The sequence below is a fragment of the Bombina bombina genome, chromosome 1 (assembly GCF_027579735.1).
Source record: "Bombina bombina isolate aBomBom1 chromosome 1, aBomBom1.pri, whole genome shotgun sequence".
Taxonomy (NCBI): Eukaryota; Metazoa; Chordata; class Amphibia; order Anura; family Bombinatoridae; genus Bombina; species Bombina bombina.
The window spans coordinates 823,051,188-823,077,668 of record NC_069499.1 but is presented as its reverse complement, the minus strand read 5'-3'; the positions used below and the strand labels follow the sequence as shown (position 1 = coordinate 823,077,668).

The 26,481-nt window shown below is 38.0% G+C and overlaps 1 protein-coding gene across 2 annotated transcripts in view; it reads right to left on the bottom strand.

Annotated features, from left to right (window-relative positions):
- OCRL (OCRL inositol polyphosphate-5-phosphatase) overlaps positions 1 to 26,481 on the bottom strand; it is a 353,818-nt gene that overhangs the window by 15,226 nt on the left and 312,111 nt on the right. The window contains exons 19-23 of one of the 2 annotated variants that reach the window (XM_053699401.1): positions 16,287 to 16,310; positions 10,342 to 10,452; positions 5,118 to 5,202; positions 2,936 to 3,063; positions 2,730 to 2,841 (exon numbers count right to left, since the gene is read on the bottom strand). In XM_053699401.1, coding sequence (XP_053555376.1) covers positions 2,730 to 2,841; positions 2,936 to 3,063; positions 5,118 to 5,202; positions 10,342 to 10,452; positions 16,287 to 16,310 — 460 coding nt within the window. The remainder of the gene's footprint in view (positions 1 to 2,729; positions 2,842 to 2,935; positions 3,064 to 5,117; positions 5,203 to 10,341; positions 10,453 to 16,286; positions 16,311 to 26,481) is intronic. The other variant, XM_053699402.1, reaches the window with a different exon arrangement.

Below are 26,481 nucleotides of genomic sequence, written 5' to 3'. Positions count from 1 at the left end.
CTGTTCTTATCCTGTGGCAGGAAGGCTCCTTTCCCTTCGGTAACTGTGGAAATGATGGAGTCCAAACCTGGTCCGAATAAGATCTTACCCTTGAAGGGGAGAGAATGTAACCTGGATTTAGAAGTCATATCTGCAGACCAAGACTTCAACTAGAGAGCCCTGCGGGCTAGAACCGCAAAACCTGAAGCATTTACGCTCAGGCGAATAATTTGCATATTCGCATCACAGATGAAGGAGTTAGCAATTCTTAATGTCTTAATTTTCTCCTGAATATCCTTGAGGGGAGATTCCACCACAATAAGTTCCAACAGAGTCACACCAGTAGGTAGCTGCTTCCGCCACCGCGGCTACTGCTGCCGTAGGTTGGAATAAAAATTATGTGTGTTGGAACAGTCTCCTCAGGAAAGTTTCTAACTTCTTGTCCATAGGCTCTCTAAAGGACAAACTATCCTCAAGGGGGATAGTAGTACGCTTAGCTAGCGTCAAAAAGGCGCCATCCACCTTAGGTATGGAACCCCACAATTCTATTTGAGAGTCAGGGACCGGGAACAATCTCTTAAAAGTTGCCGAGGGAGAAAAGGAAGTTATTTCCAATTCGTTACTAATAATGTTCGCCATACAAACTTGTACAGGAAAAATCTGTGGGACCTTCCCATCTTCGTAGACCCTCTCTAAATTAGGGATCTTGGGTTTCTCAGGTAGCTAATCCTCTGGAACCTCTAGCGTAGACAGGACTTACTTTAGTAAAAACCACAAATGTTCAATTTTGAATCTAAAGGAGGGATCCTCTGCCGGAGGAGACTTCGTAACAGACGTCTCAGACTCAGAAAGTTCACCCTCTGACGCTACAGAGGTTAACTCATCCTTGGATAGCTGAGACATACAGGCTAGATCCAATAGGAATTTAGATGACTAAGTCAGAAGAACTATGTTTAACCTTTCTCTTATGTTTTCCATAGATATGTAGGGCACTCAGGGCCACAGACACCGCCGATTGTAGCTGGATTATAAAGTCCGCTGGAAAAAGGCCCCCTCCAGATGGAGAATTAGGTTGATGGCTCAAAGGAACTAATTGTGCTATTATTGGCAGACTTAGCTCCCTTCTTAGACTTTAAATCAGTGCTTAGGCAATTGGAACAAAATTGAGCAGGCGGGCAATCCACAGCCTCCTCACAATATAAACAGGTATTATTTACTATAGAAGGAGTGGAACTCTCTAACGTAGTATCAAAGTCCTCCATAGCTTTGGTATGTTATTCCACCGATGGAATAAAAAAAAGCGTTTTAATATAATCAGGCACCTTTACAATCCCAATGGCTGGAGCACTCCCCACCTCCTAGACTCAGACAAATAATCAGTGAAACGCTCTCCTCAGGAGTGCTGTCTGCAGCAGGATCGCAAGGAAGTGAAAGAGGCCGCACCCGGTCACGTGGTGAGCAAGACAGTTCTTCCCCTGCTATGCAAAAGAGTGTTAAGCTAATATGAGCTGCGCAACACTCAAAAACGAAAGTGAAACCTGTCTGTTCCCAAGCCAAAAGCACATGAGCCCAAACCTAATGCAGAAAATAAAAATCCCTATAACTGTTCCCAATAATCTCCCTAAAGGACATACTAACCCTTGATCCTATTGAGGTATAGAGGAGTCACACTGTGACCCTATACAGGAGTCCCTGCTATAACAATAAAGCGGACTTACCCTCTAGGATCCATGCTGTGGAACAGATACGGCCTCCTAATTGTGACAGCCTTGTAGCGACGCTCTAACAGGGACCTGAGTGTTTAAAAGCAAGCAGTGAAACTCGTCAACACTGATTGCTCAGAAAAACTTTCCCTGCATCTCCAGACTCTAACTTTCATCAATACTCTCACTGAGAGGTTTATATGATTACTTAAAACTCCAGTCCTCTCTTGAAGGGAACATACCCATTACAGGACTATCTGACTCTTCTGACACTTCTCTGCCACCTCCTCTAGTGACGAAAGGCAAAGAATGACTGGGAGGATAGGGGAAGTGGGAGAGATATTTAAGCCTTTGGCTGGGGTGTCTTTGCCTTCTTCTGGTGGCCAGGTGTTGTATTTCCCAACAGTGAGGAATGAAGTTGTGGTCTCTACCTGCCTTATGGAAAGAAAAACAACTGCTTCTTACGGCAACTAGAAATAATTCTTACTAATCACGTTGGCTGTTTAAGTTATTATCTTGAGAGTACTTGAGCAGCTCGCGTAGAAATGCTATTAAATATCTAAATACATTTCTGTAGCAGCGGGGCAGCTTTGAAAAGCACAATTGGGCTATAAGATGGTGTTACTGAGCTGCTGTTTATTGTTTTTTGTATGTATTTGTAATATGACAATAGGGAAGACTCCATGGTCAATGTGCTTAGAAGAATATGGCTGCACCTCACTGACAAGACCCAAAGGAGGACCTAAATGATCATCTGGGATTGCCATGTTCCTTGTTCAGAGAGGGATTGCCTGGTATTTTGAGGCTGGACTGACCTTGTTAGGTGCGATCAGACTGATATTTCAGGAATGTTCTTCTATGTGAAAAGCACAATTGGGCTAAAAGAGACTGTTACTGTAAGAATGCTTCTCTTTTTGTATGTATTTTGTTATTTAGTAGATGATAATTCTGGGATGATACAAATATAATTTGATAACTTTATCCAGGCAACTTTCTGATAGGAGAAAAAAAAAAATGCTACTTCCGGCAACTAGGTATTATTCTTACCAATCATGTTGGCTGTTAAGTTGTTGTCTTGAGAGTACTTGAGCAGCTCGCGTAGAAATGCTATTAAATATCTAAATACATTTCTGTGGCATCGGGGCAGCTGTGAAATAACCTGCATGTAAAACAAACAACACATGTAAAGACTGAGGTTCAGCTCAAAAAATTTAAGTTAAAATAGAAATAAGTAAAGGCAGAGAGCATGAAACCTGTTTGCACAGCCGAGTATCATGGGAGCAATCAATGCACCGCTGGTGCAGCTCATAACAGATCACCGGCTCTGGCAAGGCTTCCAAAAATATCAGCAGTGCTTCAGCTACAGAATGGTTACTTCCAGCTATGTATTCTGAGTTAAGGTTTCTTACTAAAAATAAACAAGCATACAGAATAAACAAGCATACATAGGTATGATGAGATCATTATGCATCTAGAGGCTACGGTTTGTAAATATAACAATAGTTACATTAAATCATTACATACATGATTTGCCATTACTACTTCTACAATTGCATTTTGTAACTAGTTACTTAAAGTGGTGGTAATATAAGTAAAAATCGATCCTGATTTTTTTTTTATTACTACTTTTATAACATGTTATCATAGGTCGTAATCAATAATATAAATTGGAGCATCTATTACCATAATTATCCCCCCCCCCCCCTAAAAAACTTTTTTTTTATCCAATCTACAGCGTTGCCCTATGGCTCGGAATAAAAAAAAAAAGATTTGCAGAGCTGTTCATGCTTGTTGGTGTATGGCAACGCAGATAAATGGGCGGACAGAGAGGGGATAATAATGGCATTAGATGCTCCAATTTATATTATTGATTACTATCTATGATAATATGTTGTAAATAAAATAAGTATTTAAAAAAAATAAAAAATGGAGAGTAAGGATCCACTTTCACTTACGGTATATTAAACTTTACCATCACTGTATAGTGATGTTCTGCTGTATAGGACTGGATATAGAAAAGGAGGTGAAAGGAGAGACATATCTGTAGCAAAATTACAATTTACATCAAGAAAATAACAATAGGTAGCTACAGTTATAAAGGAACATATACCCTGATTCCTAGGGTGTACTTCAGAGAGGAATTGAACCATTAAGATTAACACAGGGTATACTAACAGAACTGACTAGGGAAGTGAACCGAGAAGTCAGGAGCATTATCTTTCATGCTCCTATATAATCATATTGAATTACAGAAGGTAAGGGGTTGTCGCTAATGGTCAAACACCATCATTGAGTCAGGTGAAGGGTCAAACCTTTTTCTAAACTAAAAAACACTAACATTAAAGTTTCATCATTCAGAAAAAGCATGTAGTTTTAAGAGACTTTCAATTGACTTCCATGTTCAAATCATGCAGTCTTTTTTACATGTACACTTTCTGAAGGATCAGCTACTACTCAGGATGTGCAAAAGTTCACAATGTATATGTTAGGTATGTTCATTTGCCATTCGTTTGTATAAAAGAATGATAAATATGGCCGTGGGTAGCAGAATTTGGCTCTTTATGGAGCTGGATTTATCTGCTTGAAAGTGCAACACATTATCGTCATTTGTTAATACAGAACTGATTACTAATGCACATACCTAGTATACGTATAGGAGTCTGTGATTGGTTGATGGCTGTCACATTGTAGTAAATTTAGAAACTCAAAGTAAGTGCTATTGTATTGTCTGTCGTATGCATTTGTTGATTATGAAATTCTACTCTATTTAATGGACTTTTAATCTGAAGAAAATAAACTCATTAAAAGGAACACTAAGGTCAAAATTAAACTTTCATGATTCAGAAAGAGCATACAATTTGAAAACAACTTTCCAATTCACTTTTATTATCAAAATGTGCACAATTTAATGCACACTCTCTAAGGCTCCCGCTGAGCATGCACAAGAATTCACAGTATATATGAATATGCATTTTGTGAATGGCTAATGACTGTCACATGACAGTCCTAGTAGGTCAAGAGACTACATATCAAGATTGAATATGGTAACATAATTGTATGAGAGAAACGTTAAAGGGACAGTCACGTCAAAATTAAACTTTCAGGATTCCGACAGAGCAACAACTTTCCAATTCACTCATTATCTAAATGTGCATAATTTTTTTATATGCACACTTTCTCAGGCACCAGTCCCTACTGAGCATGAGCAAAATTCACAGGATATACCTATATGCATTTTGTGATTGGCTGATTGCTGTCACTTGATGCAGTGGGAAGGAAAAATGTAACTGAAATTTGCCAGAAAACAATCTACTGTTCATTTGAAATCCAAACGAAGTACATTTGCATTGTCTCTTTATTATGCATTAATTGATTATGCAATGCTACTATGTTTAGTAGTTCTTTAAGTTTAATTGACTCAACAGTGAAGGATACGGATGGCCTCTGGAATGCTGGTATCTAGACATTCAATAATCTGTTGTAGTTCTTCCTGTTTCCCAGGTGTCTGAAAAAGATCTTCCTGTAACAAAACAGAAGGAATTGCCATAAAAAAACGATTTTGCTTTTCAAAATATTATCACAGGAGTCTGAAAGTCACAACAATTCAAACTGAAAAGCAGCTTTTAGTGAAAAGATATTGTAATTCTATATGGTAGATACTAAGGGAAATAGTCATCAGAACATTTAGTACACGTAGGCCTAAATTACAAGTCGAGAGCAAAAATGCAAGCTTTATGGACTGCTAATAATGCATGCTCACCATCCATAACGCTTCCATTTTAATTTTTTTTTGTTTTTTGTGACTCACAATAACTTTGAACAATGCTAGAAAAGGCAGAAAAAAATAATAAGCTAAAAACAAAAAACACTATTAATAACATTATTTCCACAATGAATGCTCTCTGCAATGCACTATTCGTTTCTAAAAAAACAGACCCCAATTGCATCACCCCCCCCCAACAACTCCAATGCTAAAAACTCCACTGCTATTAAAGGGATAGCCTAGTCAAAACATTCATGATTAAGATAGAGCAAGCAATTTTAAGCAACTTTCTAATCTATTATCAAATTTTCTTTGTTTTCTTGGTATCTTTATTTGAAAAAGCAAGAATGTAAGTTTAGGAGCCGGCCCATTTTTGGTTCAGCACCTGGGTAGAGCTTGCTGATCGGTGGCTACATTTAGACTAAAATTGATAATAGGAATAAATTAGAAAGTTGCTTAAAATGGCATGCTCTATCTGAATCATGAAAGTTTAATTTTAACTAGACAATCCCTTTAACATTATAACTACCCCAACCCCAATGGTAAAAATTCCCCTTTGCTACTAATCCCATAGTTGCCAGCAAACCCAGTTTTTACGGCACAGTCCCATTTTTTTGGCTTCCAGTCCTGGCCTTTTAAACTTGTCCCTTGTTCAATTCAGTCTGTATATAGTTTATGAATATTGTCTGGAGTGCAGTACTCCCACCATAGAGGGCGGTGTGACAGTCTCATTACTTACCGTATGTTTTTTTTCTGCAGTTTCTGTGGTCTTCTGTGACTAGGCAGTAGCGACAAACCCTATGCATTATACGATTGGTTGTGCATCCGGTGACCTCATAGAGACACTGGCCAATCAGATCATGCATTAATCGCCTATGGGAACCTAACCATGGGTCCCACCACCCACTACATGCTTTTAAAGGTTCTCGGATAGACTGGAATGTTATCCGACGGACATTTCTCTGTCAGATTATTATCCATCGCACACGCACACGTGGGGCTTTCGATTTTGACCTTTCTATCCTTACAGTACTGGTCAGATTAGGACACTGGTTTTCAAACCTGTCCTTAGGCCCCCCTAACAGGCCAGATTTTAAAGATATCTGAACAGGAGCACAGCGGAAAAAATTAGCCGATTTGTTAACATGGTTATATTACCTGCTCTTATCCAAGGGGGTTTAACAATGGGGTAGTGACAGTTTATGGGTTAAGTGTGTGACAGTTTAGGTGGGCTTTAGTTCTGGTGGGTACGTTTATCATGATACTAAGTTTACAACAGCTATTACAAGATAATAATACAAGTTGACAATTGCAAGCAGTGAACAAGCAACTATCAACTTGTAATATCACTGTTAATGTTGATGGCACACTAATTAGCACAAATGGAACGCATTAATTTATCCGTGTACACAAACGGTTTTGGTTACATTTTTCAACTAATAACTTGTAACAACCAAACAGAGTAGAGATGTGCATTAATTTTCGTACAAGTGCACATTTGTCATGAAAATCTGATTTTAATTTTCGTAAACAAAAATGATTATCCAAAATATTCCAATTAGTCAGTATTTGTTTCCTTTAAATTACTTTTAAAGGGTTAATACTTAACGCGTTCTGGAGAGTGCACTAACCTGATCTTCTTGCCAGGTCCCTGGTCACGCTAACAGGAGGCTTAGCAAACTTGGCACCGAGGACCTGCACTAACTTTAGTTCAGGTTCTTGGAGCTGAACACACTGTGGCCTAGATTTAGAGTTGGGCGGTAGCCGTCAAAACCAGCGTTAGAGGCTCCTAACGCTGGTTTTTACCGCCCTCTGGTATTTGGAGTCAGTCATTAAAGGGTCTAACGCTCACTTTTCAGCTGCGACTTTTCCATACCGCAGATCCCCTTACGTCAATTGCGTATCCTATCTTTTCAATGGGATCTTTCTAACTCCGGTATTTAGAGTCGTGGCTGAAGTGAGCGTTAGAAATCTAACGACAAAACTCCAGCCAAAGAAAAAAGTCAGTAGTTAAGAGCTTTCTGGGCTAACGCCGGTTTATAAAGCTCTTATCTACTGTGCTCTAAAGTACACTAACACCCATAAACTACCTATGTACCCCTAAACCGAGGTCCCCCCACATCGCCGCCACTCGATTAAATTTTTTTAACCCCTAATCTGCCGACCGCCACCTACGTTATCCTTATGTACCCCTAATCTGCTGCCCCTAACACCGCCGACCCCTATATATTTATTAACCCCTAACCTGCCCCCCACAACGTCGCCGCCAGCTACCTACAATAATTAACCCCTAATCTGCCGACCGCCACCTACGTTATCCTTATGTACCCTTAATCTGCTGCCCCTAACACCGCCGACCCCTATATTATATTTATTAGCCCATAATCTGCCCCCCTCAACGTCGCCTCCACCTGCCTAGACTTATTATCCCCTAATCTGCCGAGCGGATCTCACCGCTACTATAATAAAGTTATTAACCCCTAATCCGCCTCACTCCCGCCTCAATAACCCTATAATAAATAGTATTAACCCCTAATCTGCCTTCCCTAACATCGCCGACACCTAACTTCAATTATTAACCCCTAATCTGCAGACCGAATCTCGCCGCTACTGTAATAAATGGATTAACCCCTAAAGCTAAGTCTAACCCTAACCCCCCTCTAAGTTAAATATAATTTAAATCTAACGAAATAAATTAACTCTTATTAAATAAATTATTCCTATTTAAAGCTAAATACTTACCTGTAAAATAAACCCTAATATAGCTACAATATAAATTATAATTATATTATAGCTATTTTAGGATTTATATTTATTTTACAGGTAACTTTGTATTTATTTTAACCAGGTACAATAGCTATTAAATAGTTAAGAACTATTTAATAGCTAAAATAGTTAAAATAATTACAAAATTACCTGTAAAATAAATCCTAACCTAAGTTACAATTAAACCTAACACTACACTATCAATAAATTAATTAAATAAAATAACTACAATTACCTACAATTAAACCTAACACTACACTATCAATAAATTAATTAAATACAATATCTACAAATAAATACAATGAAATAAACTAACTAAAGTACAAAAAATAAAAAATACATCATTGTTTGTCTTCCTCCCCTCCATCTTTTTTTTAAATTAAATATTAATTATTTTTTAATTCTAATAATTTTCCCACGCACAAAACCATTCCACCTGAATTCCAGTAATTGCCATCCAGCAGATCAGCCATATCCCACTAGTAGTCAGTAACATCAATCGTGGTTAGCTCACATCCATATTGAGAGTTTACGGATATAAACTTAATTTATGACTCCAATGTCTGTCCATGATTATAAGTAGTTTTGAATAATTCCTAACTGGGGAGGTGACTTGGAAGTCTTGTGGTCCTTTTAAACATAATTATTTTTTCCCCACTTTCTGCCTCTCTGTTTCCAGCTCAAAAGTTGGCACTCACCCTTCATCTGCCATTTGGAAGTATTCTCAGTTCTGTCATTCAGTTAGTTAATTCCAAAAAATAATTCTTAAAAATGTGTTAATATATACATCATGTAAACTTCGCTATGGTATACTAGTTATGTACAATATATGTGTGTATATATATATATATGCAATAATATATATATAATGCTGTTCCTGTTATTTAGCAAGATAATCACCTGATGTCCTTTATTTTTGATGTCTCATAATATGTTCTTAGCCATTCATTATATGTCCTCTATTGATGTACTTAGATCTGACGATCTTTTTTAATTGCTGTTTTTTATCATTCACAATTGTGTTGGCTCCTATGCAGTGTCTTTAGTTTTATCTTTAAAATTTGCCCATGCCTATGACTGGTCTTAAACGTCACACATATGACATGTAATCGACACATGTAGAGTATTTATTTGTTGATATTATCTTTGACAGGTAGCTGAATTTTTCTATTGGTGCGTGTAGTGGTGACACTGCACCCTTACGTTCCCCTGGCAACGGACATCTGTGCGTGACTCACGCAGATGACGTAATTTCCGCCCGACACTGCACACCTGCCGCATTTGCGGCTCGGTGTCCTAAGGAGCTACACATGGGTATTTAAGGTGATGGGGTAAAGTATTGGGTATACCGCTTTTGTATTTTCTTCAACAGCTGTATCATGCATTTGAGAAAGGGGGTGTAATGCCTCCGAAACGTCATGCATTTTTAATGTGATTTATTAAATGCTAAGTTTTACTTTTTCAGTAAGTGACTTTTTCTTGCCTGCTAATTTGGATATTTTTCTAAAGTGCACCCTGGAGGTTGCTATGTTGTATGGAGTGCCTATTCTAGTGACTGTGATATATATATATATACATACATATATATACACATATATATATATATATATATATATATATATATATATATATATATATATACACACACACACACATATACAGGTTTGTAAAAAAAAATCATGTTAGTGGTCTATGGGATTCAAAATTGTGAGTTTAGTGGTCCTTGAGGTCCGAAAGGTTGGCAACCCATGGCTTAGAAACAGGCAGAAATTTTGGTTGTGTAAAGCTGGGGAATGGGTAGTAAATGCGTTAACTATTATATTCTCTCTCTCTTATATATATATATAAAACAATTTTAGTGTTGACTGTCCCTTTAAGTATAGAAACTTTCAGTATAGGTAGAGATACCACAGGTAAAATCATGCATTTTAAACGCTGAAATAAAGATAAAGGAGCAAACCGTAAACAATTTAATACATTCCAGCAGATAAAATGGATAATGAAGAACAAATTAAAGGGGAGAATAAATTAGGGTACATTGTCCCTTTAAAGTCTGGACTACTCTATCACTTTTTTAAAGGTATAGTCATACCATATTATGCTGTCAGCACAGTACACACAGGCACATACCTGGTGACAAGCAGTAGTAACCAAGTGATCCATCAAAAGCCAAATCTCCTTTGGTATCTTCAGAGGACTCTCAGCCCCATCACAATCCAGATTACGCATCACAGATTTCTCCTGGAAGGAAACAAATGCAGTAAAGTAGTAATTAATATTCAGAGATACAGAGAATAACATTCAGTGATAAAGTAAAAAAAACTACAAAAGAAGTCAGGCAAATGAAGAGACGCCTCAAAAAAGATGGAAAATCCTCTTATACAAGAAACATCAACCAAAACTCCTTACAAGAAACCAACATGGCTACAACAAACAGAGGCATGAACCAAAAACAAAGGTTTGAAAAGATAAGTCGCATGACATATATAAAAAAATAATAAACACACAGATCCAAATAGACTGAGTTGCAGCAAAGTTTAATTTTCATAAATTTAATTAGCTAGGAAATTGATGTCTGAAATAAAAATAAATGGAAAGTGCTTATTGCTGATCAGATTTTCAGATGAGCTTGTAAATTACAAATGGTTTGAAAAGAATTACCAAATGAATAGTCTGATTTTGGTGCTTGAAATAGTAATGGCTAGTTTGTCTCATTAATAGTTATTATATTTTAACCATTTCTCTTTCAAGAGTGTAAAATAAAGTAATGCATTTGCACTAGTCAGAGGCTATAGGCCACAGCTGCGAGGTATACAGTACTTATTTGTTTTCTACTCATATAAAGGGACATTACATGGTAGAAAGTGGGCTATATTGATAAAACCAACATTTTTCTTGCTTGTGGGTTCTAGTAAAACATGTTAAAATTACACCTAATTAAACAGAATGTTTTACAGAATATAAAGCAAAGTTATATATTTGAAATTAATCCACACTTAGGAGTGGTTTAAAGGAAGTCCAACTAACTTGCACTCTCAAGCAGCAAGAATTTTGGCACGTTACTTTTATATAGCCCACTTATTTCCTCCATGATATGTTCCCTTTCAAGAGACTCTAATAAAATATAGTAATTAATGCACAACTACAGATTTGTGTGTGAAAGGGTATTTAAAGCAGAAGATAAATAGGATGCAAGTGAATGGGAATTCACATTTAAAAGAACATGTTCTAAACAATATAAAACCTTTTCGAAATGAAAAGCATGGTAAACGGATTTGTACTTGCCATAAATTAAAGGGAAAGTAAAGTCAGAATTAAACTTTCATGATTAAGATAGAACACAATTTTAAACAAATTTCCAATTTACTTCTATTATCAAACATGCTTTGTTCTCTTGGCAGCCTTTGTTGTAGACTAAATCTAAGTGAGCGTACTATGTTATACATTGTTGCAAACACTGCATACTGAATACTCTTGAGCTAACCTAGGATTACTCTTTAATAAAAGAATACCAAGAGACAGTTGTTTAAACGTTCATGCTCTATTCAATCAATTTATGTCTCATTTTGACTTTACTATACCTTTAAAGTCTTTATACGTAAAATTATCATATTTAGCACTGGTGGATATATATGACTTGTGCCTACTTGGAAAACGTACAAACTCCCAGAAGCCTTTGGATACATCCCTTCTTGTCAGCTTCAGTTAACATGTAATAAAGCAAGTACCTATTTGGAGAGTGGGGATACAGAGGACTGTTGCCAAACAAAATTGGTAAGCAAGGAAAGCTTAAGAAATACACAAAAAAATGTTTGTGCCAGCTTTCATGTGACATCCCTTTGAATATGAAGAAACTTTTATTATTGTTATAATATGCTATCATCATACTCTTGTGTTATCTTCAGAACTGGTTGGTTAGTGCAAAAGCAAACTCAAAGGTGGAATGAAAAAAATTACCTCTAGCCTAGGAAGATGTTGTGCCATCAAGACTCTCCTACCAAAGACTACTTGCTGCGTTGACACATTGATGTAATAAAGTTATTGAATCCATGCAAGGAAGACCAAATTGCTGCCTTGCACAGCTGTTTTGTTATACTTGGTTTAGTATAATACTTCTTCTTGTAAACAAGGGAGTCTCCTTTCTGAACTCAGCAATTCGAAGTAGATAAAAGAAAACTCCTAGCTCTGCAGATCAGATGGAGAAGGCTAATGATGGTTCTCTTCTTTGAATCAAATGTTCAAAACGTCAAAAGTGGCCATGTTGTTTAAAATCATTCTCCAGACCTGATGTTGTAGACAAAGTTACTAACTCTGAAGATAGTTTAAGAAAAGGTACCAAAGGACCAGAGTTAAAATGAAGATGGTGCAACACTTGCAGCTACAAATTCAGTTCCCATGAAGGAATAGATTACTGAAACATAGGTCAATTTAATTTTAGAGGCAGTAAAAATATACAAAAGGAAATTAATGGTGAAGTGCACTCAAAAAGGAATAAACCTTAGTTAGTAGAATTTTTTTCTTCTTCTTCACAATTAAGGACTTGAGTAACCAAGCCATCTGACAGGGTACATGTAAATAGCATGAAATAAACTACATATGTATCAAATACATTTTGATATTTGATGTCAGCTAAGATCTCCTTGACATGAGTTGTGTGGGCTATAACCAAAATAGACCCCCCCCCCCCTTTTCCTGATTACAGAACATCAGAGAACAAAGGGACTCACATCTGTAAAATCTCAGGATGACACAGACCCCCCTTTGCTGTGACTAGGTACACATTACAGGCCAGGATATTTCAAATTATCCATTTCAAATGAAGCCTGTATACAGAGGTTTTTCCCTATCTGAAGAAGCAGTCTGAACTGGTAATGGAATATACAAACATACTCAGAGGAGATAGCCCTTATCGTCTAAGTGTTAAATTGTTCCATGCTGAGTTTTAGATACACAAAGAATCTGAACTCAAGTTACCTACAGACATATGGGAAGTTGAAAGCCTAAGAATCAAGATTTCAAAATATCTTAACCTATGTACTTTTGATAACAATTTATCTACATAGTTCTTAGATAAATTAATGTATACATAGAAAGTCATATAAATGATTTGTCTATAATTTTCAAATCTATTTAAAATACCCAAATAACATATATATATATAGATCTATGAACCTGGGAGATGTGTCTAATGCATAAGATACTTTTAAATCTAAAGTGAATATTTAACTGTCTATTTTAAGTGTTTAACCAACTTACTTCAGATTAACAATATTGTTTCTTTCATTTCAGACCGAGGAGAAAACAGTAAATTGTCCCATAAATTATATATAAATTGTGCTTTTCATGCACTCAAAATAACACTATCAAGAGATGTACAAAGATGTGAGCTATATTTATATTGAAAAGGACTGAAAATCCAATAAGCATATTTTAACATAGAATTGATAATATACTCGTGTTTTAATTATCAAACAGCACCACACTTTTTATACAGCATAAAAAGTGTGGAGCCGTTTGATGATTAAAATAATATGATGGTGAAAACAAAAGTAAATTCCTGGAACACAAAGAGAGAAAATTCTCCTCAGATATTGCAGAGAACTGAATAACTGAGTTAAAAAAACAGAGACTCTCCCCCTCCCTCCCCTCCGAACATCGGGCTGGTGATTGAAACTGAACTTAGTTATAACAGTGAACAGTGAAACACACAGACTGTGGATCTGTTCAGTACATAAAATGTTTAAAATATGTTTGATAAAAGAAGATGCAATTACTGTATTACAAATATAAAATAGATCTTTGTCCTCATATACTACAATGCACGCTTTGCATTACAGTGAATTAGCATTGACAATTTGCCTGCCTTCTATAAGATCAGTGAGAGAAGCTGCCGTGCGCATCACATGACTTGGGTGCACACATGTCACATGACTGCAGTGCCTGAAACGTGCGTCACAAGATGGGACCCTACATAAGAAAACACAAGCTGTGGATAAGCATAGAAAATATGAGGAGTTTTCACGAAGAGTTTGTAGTAAGATGAACATACAGCATTGAGAACAGTGTATTAGTTTATTTTGATTCCTCAGAAAAAGTTTAGAAAATATTCAGCAGATGTTAAGTGTCCCTTTAAAAACTGTCAATACAGCCTTCCTTTAACTGAATCCAAGTGAAACTGAAAAAGAAAATCTTTGACTAACAATTTGGAAGAACACACTCTAAATAAAAACGAACAGTAATCAATTTAACAACATAATCGAAGACAAATGAGTATAGGAAACCTCGAGAAAGTTCCTACGTTAGGGAACGAAACGGCCGTAGAGGATTCTATTGATGATACACTGCATTGGCAGTGACGGACACAGACTTCCGGCAGAAACCGGAACCGGCTTTTTTCAGTAGTTCACAGCTGACTAGCCGCGCATACCACTTCACGAGAGGATTAGCTAAGGACTTTACTTTACATCCGGTAACCAAACCTGTCAAGATATTGTGTTCTATATGCTTTGATTTATCCTTTATCTGGTACGCAGAATACCTACAGTGTTTTAGTTGTGTTATTAAATAAACTTTCTTCACTTGAGTCTGGTTGCGCTCTTCTCTTTTTGTCTTTCAAATGAGTATGTATAAAGAATATATAAGGTTCTACCAGAGCTGCAAACAGTATATCTATATGTGTTGCTAAAAAGCCAGCTTATCCAAAATCCCTTTCCAAAACATAATAATTTCAGAGCCTAAATAAGAAAAACTTTGAAGATGACTGACAATTTGTAAGGCACAATTTAAAAAGTAACCAACAATAATCAATTTAACAACATAATCTAGCAGCCCATATCCACGGGACAGAACTGTTATATCAGAGCTGCAAACAGTATGTCTTGCTGAAAAAGTCAGCTTATCAAAAATCTCAGAATAAAGAACAGTTATTCACAAGAATAGTACACTTGGCATCCAAATTAGTAAACATTTCAAACTTCTGCAAAGCAGGTTCACAAAAGGGATTTAAAGTATCAAACCTGGAAGATGGATAAAAAGCCCCCTAACAAAATGTAAATCATTCCACGGAGCTTGGATCCATTCATCAGAATATGAGCCCCTTTGACAGCAGTAGGACACTCCCTATGACTGTTTAGGCAGCAACAGCACATACTACTTAAAGGAACATTAAACCCCAAATTTTTCTCTTTCGTTATTCAAGTAGAGAATAGAATTTTAAACAACATTCAAATTTGCTTCTATTGTTTAATTTGCTTCATTCTTTAGATATCCTTTGTTGAAGAAATAGCAATTCACATGGGTTAGCCAATCACACGAGGCATCTATGTACAGCAACCAATCAGCAGCTTCTTAGCCTATCTAGATATGCTTTTCAGCAAAGGATATCAAGAGAAGGGAGCAATTTAGATAATAGAAGTAAATTAGAAAGTTGTTTAAAATTGCAATCTCTTTCTAAATTATGAAAGAAAAAATGTTGGTTTCATGTCCCTTTAAAAGGATATGAAACCCAATTTTTTTCCCTTTTATAATTCAGATAGACCATGCAATTTTAAACAACTTTCTAATTTCTTCTATTGTCAATTTTTTTCTTCATTCGCTTGGCATCTTTTGTTGAAAAGCAGCGACTCTTGCTGAGGAGTTGGCCCCTTTCTGGAGCACTATGTGGCAGCAGATTTGCAAGATTGTTATCCATTTGCAAGAGCAATAGATGGCAGCACTGTTTCCTACCATCTAGTGCTCCAGATGCCTACCTAGGTATCCCTTCATAACAGAATATATATAGGCAAGTACTTATTTTGAGGTTTGATATGCATGGAGTAATGTTGCAATATTTGTGTTATCTGCAGAGTTTAAAACCTGTTCTTTTAAATACACGATGGAAAATATGATATTATACAATCCTTGTTAAATATTCCCAAAAGGGACCCACGCAAAATGCCACCTATTAATGTCATCTGGCACAGAAGAGATGCAGATTTTCAAACTAAAAACCCAGAGTAGCCCGATAGGATGTACATTAAAAACAAAAAAGAAAATAATGCTAAAGAAGAATAAGATTCTGTATTTTTAAAAATTACCTTCTCTGAAAAGCTGTCTTCTCCCTATAAGCAAAGAAAAGCAGGAGGAAGAGAGAGGAAAAAACAGATTCATGAGATTCCACCTATGAAAGGTAGAAAATGGAAATACAGGGCTTTAAGGGGGTGAGCGAATTGACTGATTTATTAGTGAAAGGGAGCAGATACCTCAATAGTTTGAGGAAATACACATTTAATTTGATCTAGGTATAATCACTACTAATTTATGGGTACAGTAAAACTAGATTTACACTAATTACATTTTTATTAATCTTCATGTAGACCTATGAACTTTGGGAGTCTCAATCTAATTGATGGTAATGTTTAGACCTAGAATATTTACACCATTAATCATGATGGCAACATGAGTATTTAAAGGGATATGGAACCTCGTGATTCAGATAGAGCATGGATATTTTAAACAACTTTCTAATTTACTTCTATGATCAATTTTTCTTTGTAGAAAAAGTAAATTGGAAAAGTTTTTAAAAAAATTATAAATATTTTGTTTTACATCCGTTTAATGTACTGAAAAATTAACAACTGATTCGAATAAAAACAAAATTTAGGCTTACCTGATACATTTCTTTCTTTCCGGGCATGGAGAGTCTACTACTTCATTCCAATTACTAGTGGGGATATTCACCTACTGGCCAGCAGGAGGAGGCAAAGAGCACCCCAGCAGAGCTGTTAAGTGTCACTTCCCTTACCCATAGCCATTCGGCCGAAGGGAAATGGAAAAAGAAGATAACAAAGGTATAGAAGTGTCTGAGGTTTTACATAAAAACGGGAGGGGGCGTGGACTCTCCATGCCCGGAAAGAAAGAAATTTATCAGGTAAGCATAAATTTAGTTTTCTTTCCTATGGCATGGAGAGTCCACAACTTCATTTCAATTACTAGTAGGAACCAATACCCAAGCTAGAGGACACAGAATGAAAAGGGAGGGAGAATAGACAAGCGGACCTAAACAGAAGGCACCACCGTTTGAAGAACTTTTCTCCCAAAAGAAGCTTCAGCCGAGGCAAAAGTATAAAATTTGTAGAATTTTGAAAAAGTATGCAGAGGACTATGTTGCCGCCTTGCAAATGTGTTCCACAGAAGCTTCATTTTTGAAGGCCCAGGAAGAGGAGCCAGCCCTTTCTAAGGAGGTTACTGTCCAGCTATCTCATAAGCCAATCGGATAACACTTCTCAACCAGAGAGAAAGGGTAGTAGAAGTGGCCTTATGATCCTTACGCTTACCAGAGAAAACAAAGAACAGGGCAGAAGATTGCCGAAAATCTTTAGTTGCTTTAAGGTAAAATTTTAGAGCACGCACAACATCCAGATTATGTAAAAGACATTCTTCTGGGAAGGAGGATTGGGACAAAAAGAAAAAAAAACATACATTTCCTGATTAATATTGCAATCTGACACTACCTTAGGGAGAAATCCCAGCTGAGTACGAAGGACCGCCTTATCCACATGAAAAATAAGGTAAGGGGAATTACACTGCAGAGCCGAATGTTCACAAATTCTGCGAGCAGAAGAAATAGCAAGAAACAAAACCTTCCAAGAAAACAATTTGATATCAACAGAATGCATCGGCTCAAACGGAGCCTGCTGCAAAACTTTAACGAGGTTAAAGGGACAGTACACTGTAAAATTGTTTTTTCCATTAATGTATTTTAAATGACTTGTTATACCAACTGCAGAGTATAAAATATTTGAGAAATTCCATTTTCATGCTTATTTGTGTATATGAAGTAGCTGATTTTGTGCTTTGAAACCACAGCCTATTACAATGGGTTGAACTTAAAGATGATATCAGATCTCATTATGTTCTAAGTTTGTGTAAACAGACTTGCTTCCTTATCTTTTATTTGGCTGGAACGCCAAAGCTCAATACATAGAGAGAACAAGAGAGAGTGTAATCTCTTCTGCTGGCTGTGTATACTTAGGCTATTCAATAGCCTATACTCCAGTATTAATTTGTTCAGTGTAGGTGGCGATACCACAGGCTAAATCAGCTATTTCAAATGCTGAAATAGGAGTAAAGGAGCTACTTGTAACCAATTTAATACACTCTAGCAGGTTAAAAGGATCATTGGGAATAATTTAAAGGGGAGGAATTTTTTGGGTGAACTGTCCCTTTAAGGCTCCAAGGAGGAGCAACAGGTTTAAACACAGGCCGGATTCTGACCAAGGCATGAACAAAAGATCAAAAGATTGGACATCTGGCAGATCTGCCAGACATTTGTGCAAAAGAATAGAGAGAGCAGAAATCTGACCCTTCAGAGTACCGACTGACAAACCCTTCTCCAGGCCCTCCTGAAGAAAAGAGAAAATTTTGGGTACCCTTACCCTGCTCCAAGAGAAACCCTTCGATTCACACCAATAGAGGTATTTGCGCCATACTTTATGGTAAATCTTGTAACAGGTTTGCGAGGCTGAAAGGTATCAATGACCGACTCAGAGAAGCCATGACTAGCCAAAATCGCCAAGCAGTCAGCTTCAGAGAATCTAGATTTGGATGGAGGAAGGGACCCTGAAGTAGAAGGTCCTTCCTCAGAGGTAACCTCCAAGGAGGAAGTGATGACATCTTCACCAGATCCTGCGAGGCCATGCAGGCACTATTAGAATTACAGATGCTCTCTCCTGTTTGATACGAGCAATGACTCGTGGACGGAGAGCAAACGGAGGAAGCCGGTAAGCCAGAGAGAAGTTACAAGGAACCGCCAGAGCGTCTATCAGAGCGGCCTGAGGATCTCTTGACCTTTAACGGTACTTTGGAAACTTGGCATTTTGACAAAACGCCATCAGATTCAACTCCGGAACCCCCACCTGAGGGATATCTTTGAGAACATCTCCGGATGGAGAGCCCACTCCCCAGAATGAAAGGTCTGTCTGCTCAAAAAATCTGCTTCCCAGTTGTCCACCCCTGGAATGTGGATGGCAGATAGGAGACAATCGTGAGCTTCCGCCCACTGCATAATACGAGTCACCTGCTTCATAGCTAAGGAACTCAGAGTTCCTCCCTGTTGGTTGATGTAAGCCACTGAGGTGATGTTGTCCGACTAGAATCTGATAAACCGGACTAAAGATAATTGAGGCCAAGCCATCAAGGCATTGAAGATTGCTCTCAACTCGAAGATGTTTATGGGAAGAGAAGACTCCTCCCAAGTCCACAGGCCCTGAGCTTTTAAAGAGCCCCAAACTGCTCCCCAGCCTAACAGGCTGGTGTCTGTAGTCACAATCACCCAGGAAGGTCTCAGGAAGCATGTGCCGCGAGACAGATGGTCCTGTGAAATTCATCAGGAGAGAGAGTCTCTTGTTAGGGGATCCAGATTTATCCTCTGCGATAGATCTGAATGGTCTCCGTTCCATTGACCGAGCATGCAGAGTTGCAGAGGTCTCAGATGGAACCAAGCAAAAGGAATAATGTCCATGGAAGCAACCATCAGACCAATTACCTCCATGCATTGAGCCATTGATGGACGAATAGCAGACTGGAGAGAAAGGCACGAAGCAACATCCGTCACGAAAATATACATTGACAGGAAATCTATGATAGTCCATAAGAAACACACCCTTGTAGCTGGAACAAGGGAACTCTTTTTCAGATTTACTTTCCACCCGTGGCAACGTAGAAAAGACAACATTTCTGTATGAGATTTTGATAGTTAAAAAGATGACGCCTGAACAAAGAAGTTGTCTAGGTAAGGCGCCACTGCAATTCCCTGAGATCTGACCACTGTCAAAAGAGCCTCCAGAACCTTTGTGAATATTCTGGAAGCTATGACAAGGCCAAACAGAAGTGCAACAAATTGGAAGTGCTTGTCCAGAAAGGCGAACCTCAGGAACTGGTGATAATCCCTGTGAATGGGAACATAAAGATACGCGTCCTTCAGGTCTATGGTCATCAAGAACTGACCCTCTTGTACCAAGGGAAGAATGGAACGAATGGTTTCCATCTTAAAGGACGGAACCCTGAGGAATTTGTTGAGACATTTTAGGTCTAAAATGGGACGGAAAGTTCCCTCCTTTTTGGGAACCACAAGTAGATTTTAATAGACTTCTTGACCCTGTTCCCTTACAGGAACTGGAACAATCACTCCCAGGGAGGATAGGTTCTGTACGCAGCTTAAGAAGGTCTGTCTTATTACATGGTCTGCAGATAATCTTGAGAGGATGAATCTGCCCCTGGGAGGACAAGTCTTGAATCCTATTTTGTAACCCTGGGATACTATGTCTACAGTCCAAGGATCTGGGACATTGCGTATCCAAGCTTGTCGAAAAAAAGAAAGCTTGCCCCCCACTTGATCCAAAACTGGATAAGGGGCGGACCCTTCATGCTGATTTAGCATCAGATGAAGGCTTTTTGGATTGGATTCTAAGGCTGGCTGGACCTCCAGGTGGTCTTGGACTGCTCCAGCTTGAAAGAGGAAGAGGGAGACTTCTGTCCTTTGAAGTTACAAAAGGAACGAAAATTAGAATTTTGGCGACCCTTAGGTCTATCCTTCTTGTCCTGAGGTAGGAAAGACCCCTTTCCACCTGTAATCTCAGAAATTATCTCCGCCACCCTTATAAGGTAAAGATATTAGCTTGGACTTGGAAGTTACATCAGCCGACCAAGATTTTAGCATCAGAGCCCTGCGAGCTAGAACAGCGAAGCTAGACATCTTGGCTCCCAGTCTAATGACTTGCATGTTGGCATCAGAAATAAAAGAATTGGCCAGTTTAAGAGCCTTGATCCTATCTTGGATCTCTTCTATAGAAGTCTCTTCTAAAATCAGCGCAGACAAGGCATTGCACCAATAAGATGCAGCACTTGCAACCATAGCAATACTTGCAGTAGGTTGCCACTGTAATCACTGATAAATGTACATCTTCTTTAAGTAAGCTTCAAGCTTCTTATCCATGGCATCCTTGAAAGAACAGCTATCCTCTATAGGAATATTAGTTCTTTTAGCTAGAGTAGAGATAGCTCCTTCCACCTTAGGCACAGTGCGCCACAAATCACGAATGGAGTCAGTAACAGGAAACATTTTAAAAACAGGAGGAGAAGAAAATGGAATCCCTGGCTTATTTCATTCCTCAGCTATAATTTCCGACATATGGTCTGGAACTGGAAATACTTCCATTGAAGAAGGAACATCATAATATATATTAAGTTTACTAGTTTTTTAGGTTTGACACACGACAGAAGGGTCGGAGTCGTGCAAAATAGCCAGGACTTCCTTTAGAAGTAAACGGAGGTGCTCAAGTTTAAATCTGAAATTAACTTCTTCAGAATCAACAGAATTTTCCCTTACAATGTCAGAATCTGAGATCTCACCCTTAGAAGCTACTGAGTTAGCCTCCTCATCATACATATGGGAGAGGTTAACCATTGCAGAAGTAGATGGGTTAGACAACTTACTAGCAGAAATATGATTTGATTTTCTCTTACCCGCAACAGGGAAGGCAGATAAAGCTGCAGATACTGCTGAAGTTATCTGTGCAGCAAAATCTCCTGGTAAATAAACGCCCCCCAGGAGGCTGAGAGGAACCGCAGCGCACCGTATGTGAGACCATTAAGGCTTGCGACGTTTGAGGAGAAAGCTGTGGTATATCCTGAACAGCATTATCCTGAGAGACAATAGGCTCAGAAGGGAGTAACTTATCTTTAAATTTTAGAGTCTTAGCTAAACATGAGGAACAAAATTGCATAGGTACAACAATTTAAGCTTCTAAACATAATAAGAATTTATCAAAAGAAACAGACTCCTGTTCGGTGTCCATAGCTGAGTATAAAAAAAATTGTGAAACAAAAAAATTGCACCTTTACACCTCAGTCTGACTGAGGTGTCCTACCGTAACCGGTCCAGAAGCTGCAACTAATACAAGAGGAAGAAGGACTCTCCAGCAGGTCAGCAAGACGATATCGCCACAGCTGCCACAGAAGACGACTCACTGAAAATTACGCCGCTCCATTCTGCATTACAAACTGAAGAGAGGGAAGTCACGTGAGCGGCAGCAAAAGAAACTGTGCCACAGGCTAAAGGCGTGCGTTTCTATTGGATAAACTTTAAAGTGAAAAGTTTAAGGAAACCTATATGTTACCATAACATCGTTATGGATTTTTTTTATTAACAATATTGGAAATAATGCCCCTTCAGCTATTCCCATAAGAGATCCCATCTCTGATAATAAGGGAAACAATTAACCCCTTAGTCTCTCTCACACATACATAGTGCCTGCAAGCTGCCCCAGATGTACCCTTAATAAAGGATAAAATATGTCCCATATGAGATCCAGTGAAGAGATAAACTCCTTAAAGTGCAAGCCTTCAGTACCTAGAAGACAAAAGCACTTTCCTAAAGATCCAGCTGTCGGTCAGAAAGACAGCTAACAAGGTATGAAAGAACACTTACTCTCTATCAGGGACCTGTAGAAAAAGAGAGCACAGAGTAACCAACTCTGGCTTTCTATAACAGGGGTAGCAATAATGTTAGAAGCAAAGACAACCTTGCCGCCTTCTAACTGCTAAAAGCCACCACTACTCTTACTAAAGATATTGACATGGACACAGCTAGACCCAAATCCTTGCTTGTAGGGAAAAGTACCCACTAAAGGATTAAATCTTCTCAGACACTCATCTTCGTATTCCTCCCGATTAAAGAAGTAAAGAATGACTGGGGCTTATGGGTAAGGGAAGTGACACTTAACAGCTCTGCTGGGGTGCTCTTTGCCTCCTCCTGCTGGCCAGGAGGTGAATATCCCCACTAGTAATTGGAATGAAGTCGTGAACTCTCCATGCCATAGGAATGAAAATTTATTCACCTTTCACAGCAGGAGAAAAATGTATGCCCCTTTAGATTTTGGTGCGTTTTGTTCATCATTGTACATGGGAATAGTCAACCGTTTTTTAAAATAATTGATGTGTTTTGGCTAAAACACATCAATTATTTCTTAAAAAAGGTTGCTAAAACTTTTAGCACAAGAGAAAATTAAAAGTGGCCACCTATACAGCACACTAGCAATTTTGTTTTTTTTTAAATAGTCATTAATATGTATTTCCCAGGAGTATCCCTAACCATGGGGTTATAGATATGGTGGATATTTAAAGGGACATAACACCCACATTTTTTCTTTCATGATTCAGAAATAAACATGCAATTTTAAACAACATTCTAATCTACTTCTATTATTTAATTTGCTTCCTTCTATTGTTATCCTTTGCTGAAAGAATTATCTAGGTAAGCTCAGGAGCAGCAAAGAACCTAGGTTCCAGCTGCTGATTGGTGGCTGCATATATATATATATATATATATATATACTGATTGTCATTGGCTCACTCATGTGTTCAGTTAAAAATAAGTAGCGCATTGCTGCTCCTTCAACAAATGATACCAAGAGAATGAAGCAAATTTGATTAACCCCTTAATGACCAGACCATTTTTCAATTTTCTTACCCTTAATGACAAAGGCTATTTTTACATTTCTGCTGTGTTTGTGTTTAGCTGTAATTTTCCTCTTACACATTTACTGTACCCACACATATTATATACCGTTTTTCTCGCCATTAAATGGACTTTCTAAAGATACCATTATTTTCATCATATCTTATAATTTCCTATAAAAAAAAATATAAAATATGAGGAAAAAATTGAAAAAAAAACACACTTTTTCTAACTTTGACCCCCAAAATCTGTTACACATCTACAATCACCAAAAAACACCTATGCTAAATAGTTTCTAAATTTTGTCCTGAGTTTAGAAATACCCAATGTTTACATGTTCTTTGCTTTTTTTGCAATTTATAGGGCCATAAATACAAGTAGCACTTTGCTATTTCCAAACCCCTTTTTTTCAAAATTAGCGCTAGTTACATTGGAACCCTGATATCTGTCAGGAAAACCTGAATATCCCTTGACATGTATATATTTTTTTTTAGAAGACAACCCAAAGTATTGATCTAGGCCCATTTTGGTATATTTCATGCCACCATTTCACCGCCAAATGTCATCAAATAAAAAAAAAAGTTCACTTTTTCACAAATTTTGTCACAAACTTTAGGTTTCCCACTGAAATTATTTACAAACAGCTTCTGCAATTAAGGCACAAATGGTTGTAAATGCTTCTTTGGGATCCCCTTTGTTCAGAAATAGCAGACTTATATGGCTTTGGGGTTGCTTTTTGGTAATTAGAAGGCCGCTAAATGCTGCTGCGCACCACACGTAAATTATGCCCAGCAGTGAAGGGGTTAATTAGGTAGGTTGTAGGGAGCTTGCATGGTTAATTTTAGCTTTAGGGTAGTGTAGTAGACAACCCCAAGTATTGATCTAGGCCCATTTTGATATATTTTATGCCACTATTTCACCGCCAAATGCGAGCAAACAATTAAAAAAAAATTCATTTTTCACAATTTTAGGTTTCTCACTGAAAGTATTTACAAACAGCTTGTGCTATTATGGCACAAATTGTTGTAAAAGCTTCTTTGGGATCCCCTTTGTTCAGAAATAGCAGACATATATGGCTTTGGCATTGCTTTTTGGTAATTAGAAGGCCGCTAAATGCTGCTGCGCACCACACGTAAATTATGCCCAGCAGTGAAGGGGTTAATTAGGTAGGTTGTAGGGAGCTTGCAGGGTTAATTTTAGCTTTAGGGTAGAGATCAGCCTCCCACCTGACACATCCCACCCCCTGATCCCTCCCAAACAGCTCTCTTCCCTCCCCCACCCCACAATTGTCCCCGCCATCTTAAGTACTGGCAGAAAGTCTGCCAGTACTAAATAAAAGGAGTTTTTCTTTTTTTTTTTTAATAAAAAAAAATAAAATGTTTTAGCTGTGATGGACCCCTGCCTTAGCCCCAACCTCCATGATCCCCCCCCCCAGCTCTCTAACACTCTCCCCTACCTATTTGCCGCCATCTTGGGTACTGGCAGCTGTCTGCCAGTACCAAATTTGCCCCCAAAAACAAAAGTATCTTTTTCTCTTTTTGCAATTATTAATATTTTCTGTAGTGTAGCAGCCCCCCACAATACCCCAACCCCCTCCCCCTCCCAGATCCTTATATATTTATATTTTTAAAATCTTTTTTCCCCCCTCTTCCCTCCTCATTGGTGTCAGTGGCCAGCTAATCGCGCACGTGCACGTGCACGCGCGCCCCCGGCACCCGGCGTGCACATTGCACTTACAGGAACCGGATGCCGGGTAGCGATGGGCCGCCCACCCGCCTCCCTGTTATGCTCCCACCCACCAACGAACCGGCACCATCGCTACCGGTGCAGAGAGGGCCACAGAGTGGCTCTCTCTGCATCGGAGTCTTCTGAAAAGGTATTGCAGGATGCCTCCATATCGAGACATCACTGCAATACCCTGAGAGCTGCTGGAAGCGATTGCGATCGCTTCCAGCACTCTCTTAGACAACTGACGTACCAGGTACGTCTATTGTCATTAACTGGTTGTTAATGCATGACGTACCTGGTACGTCAGTTGTCATTAAGGGGTTAAAAAAAGTAAACTGGAAAGTTGATTTAAACTGTATGTCCTATCTAAATCATGAAAGAAGATGTTTGAGTTTCATGTCTCTATTATTGATATAAAACAGATAAAAGGCAATGGTTAAATTTTTTCCCCACTTTTTTAATCAATGCATTTTATTTCTTCATTCATTTTAATGTTGGAATAAAAAGTTATGTTAAAGGGGCACATATTACTATTGAGGTGTAATGTTTATAGAAGTTAATAGACTGTTTGTATGTGCTTTTGGAAAGCTTATTTCTGTCACATTTATTTAGGAAGATGACCGCAAATCTTTCTGTCTCAGATACGCACTCAGTTTTGTAAAATGTAGCAGGATAATGTAAAATGTGCACAACTGAGGGGAAGCCTCCACTTACATTTTTAAATAAAGAACATTTTAAACTATTTATACACCTCTCAAGCTTATATATTTGTAAGACTTATCTTTTGACAAAAACATTGTGCAATAACTTAACCCAGTATAAAAGCTCTGCAGAATGTGACAGGCCTCTAAAATATTAACAATAAAATGAATAAACAGGCTAGCTAGCAGACGTGCAAAAAAATAAATAAAAAGAAATTCCTTCTTTAAAAAGGGATACTAAACCCAATTTATTTCTTTCATGATTCAGATAGAGCATGCAATTTTAAGCAACTTTCTAACTCCTATCCTTATAAATATTTTCTTCCTTCTCTTGCTATCTTTATT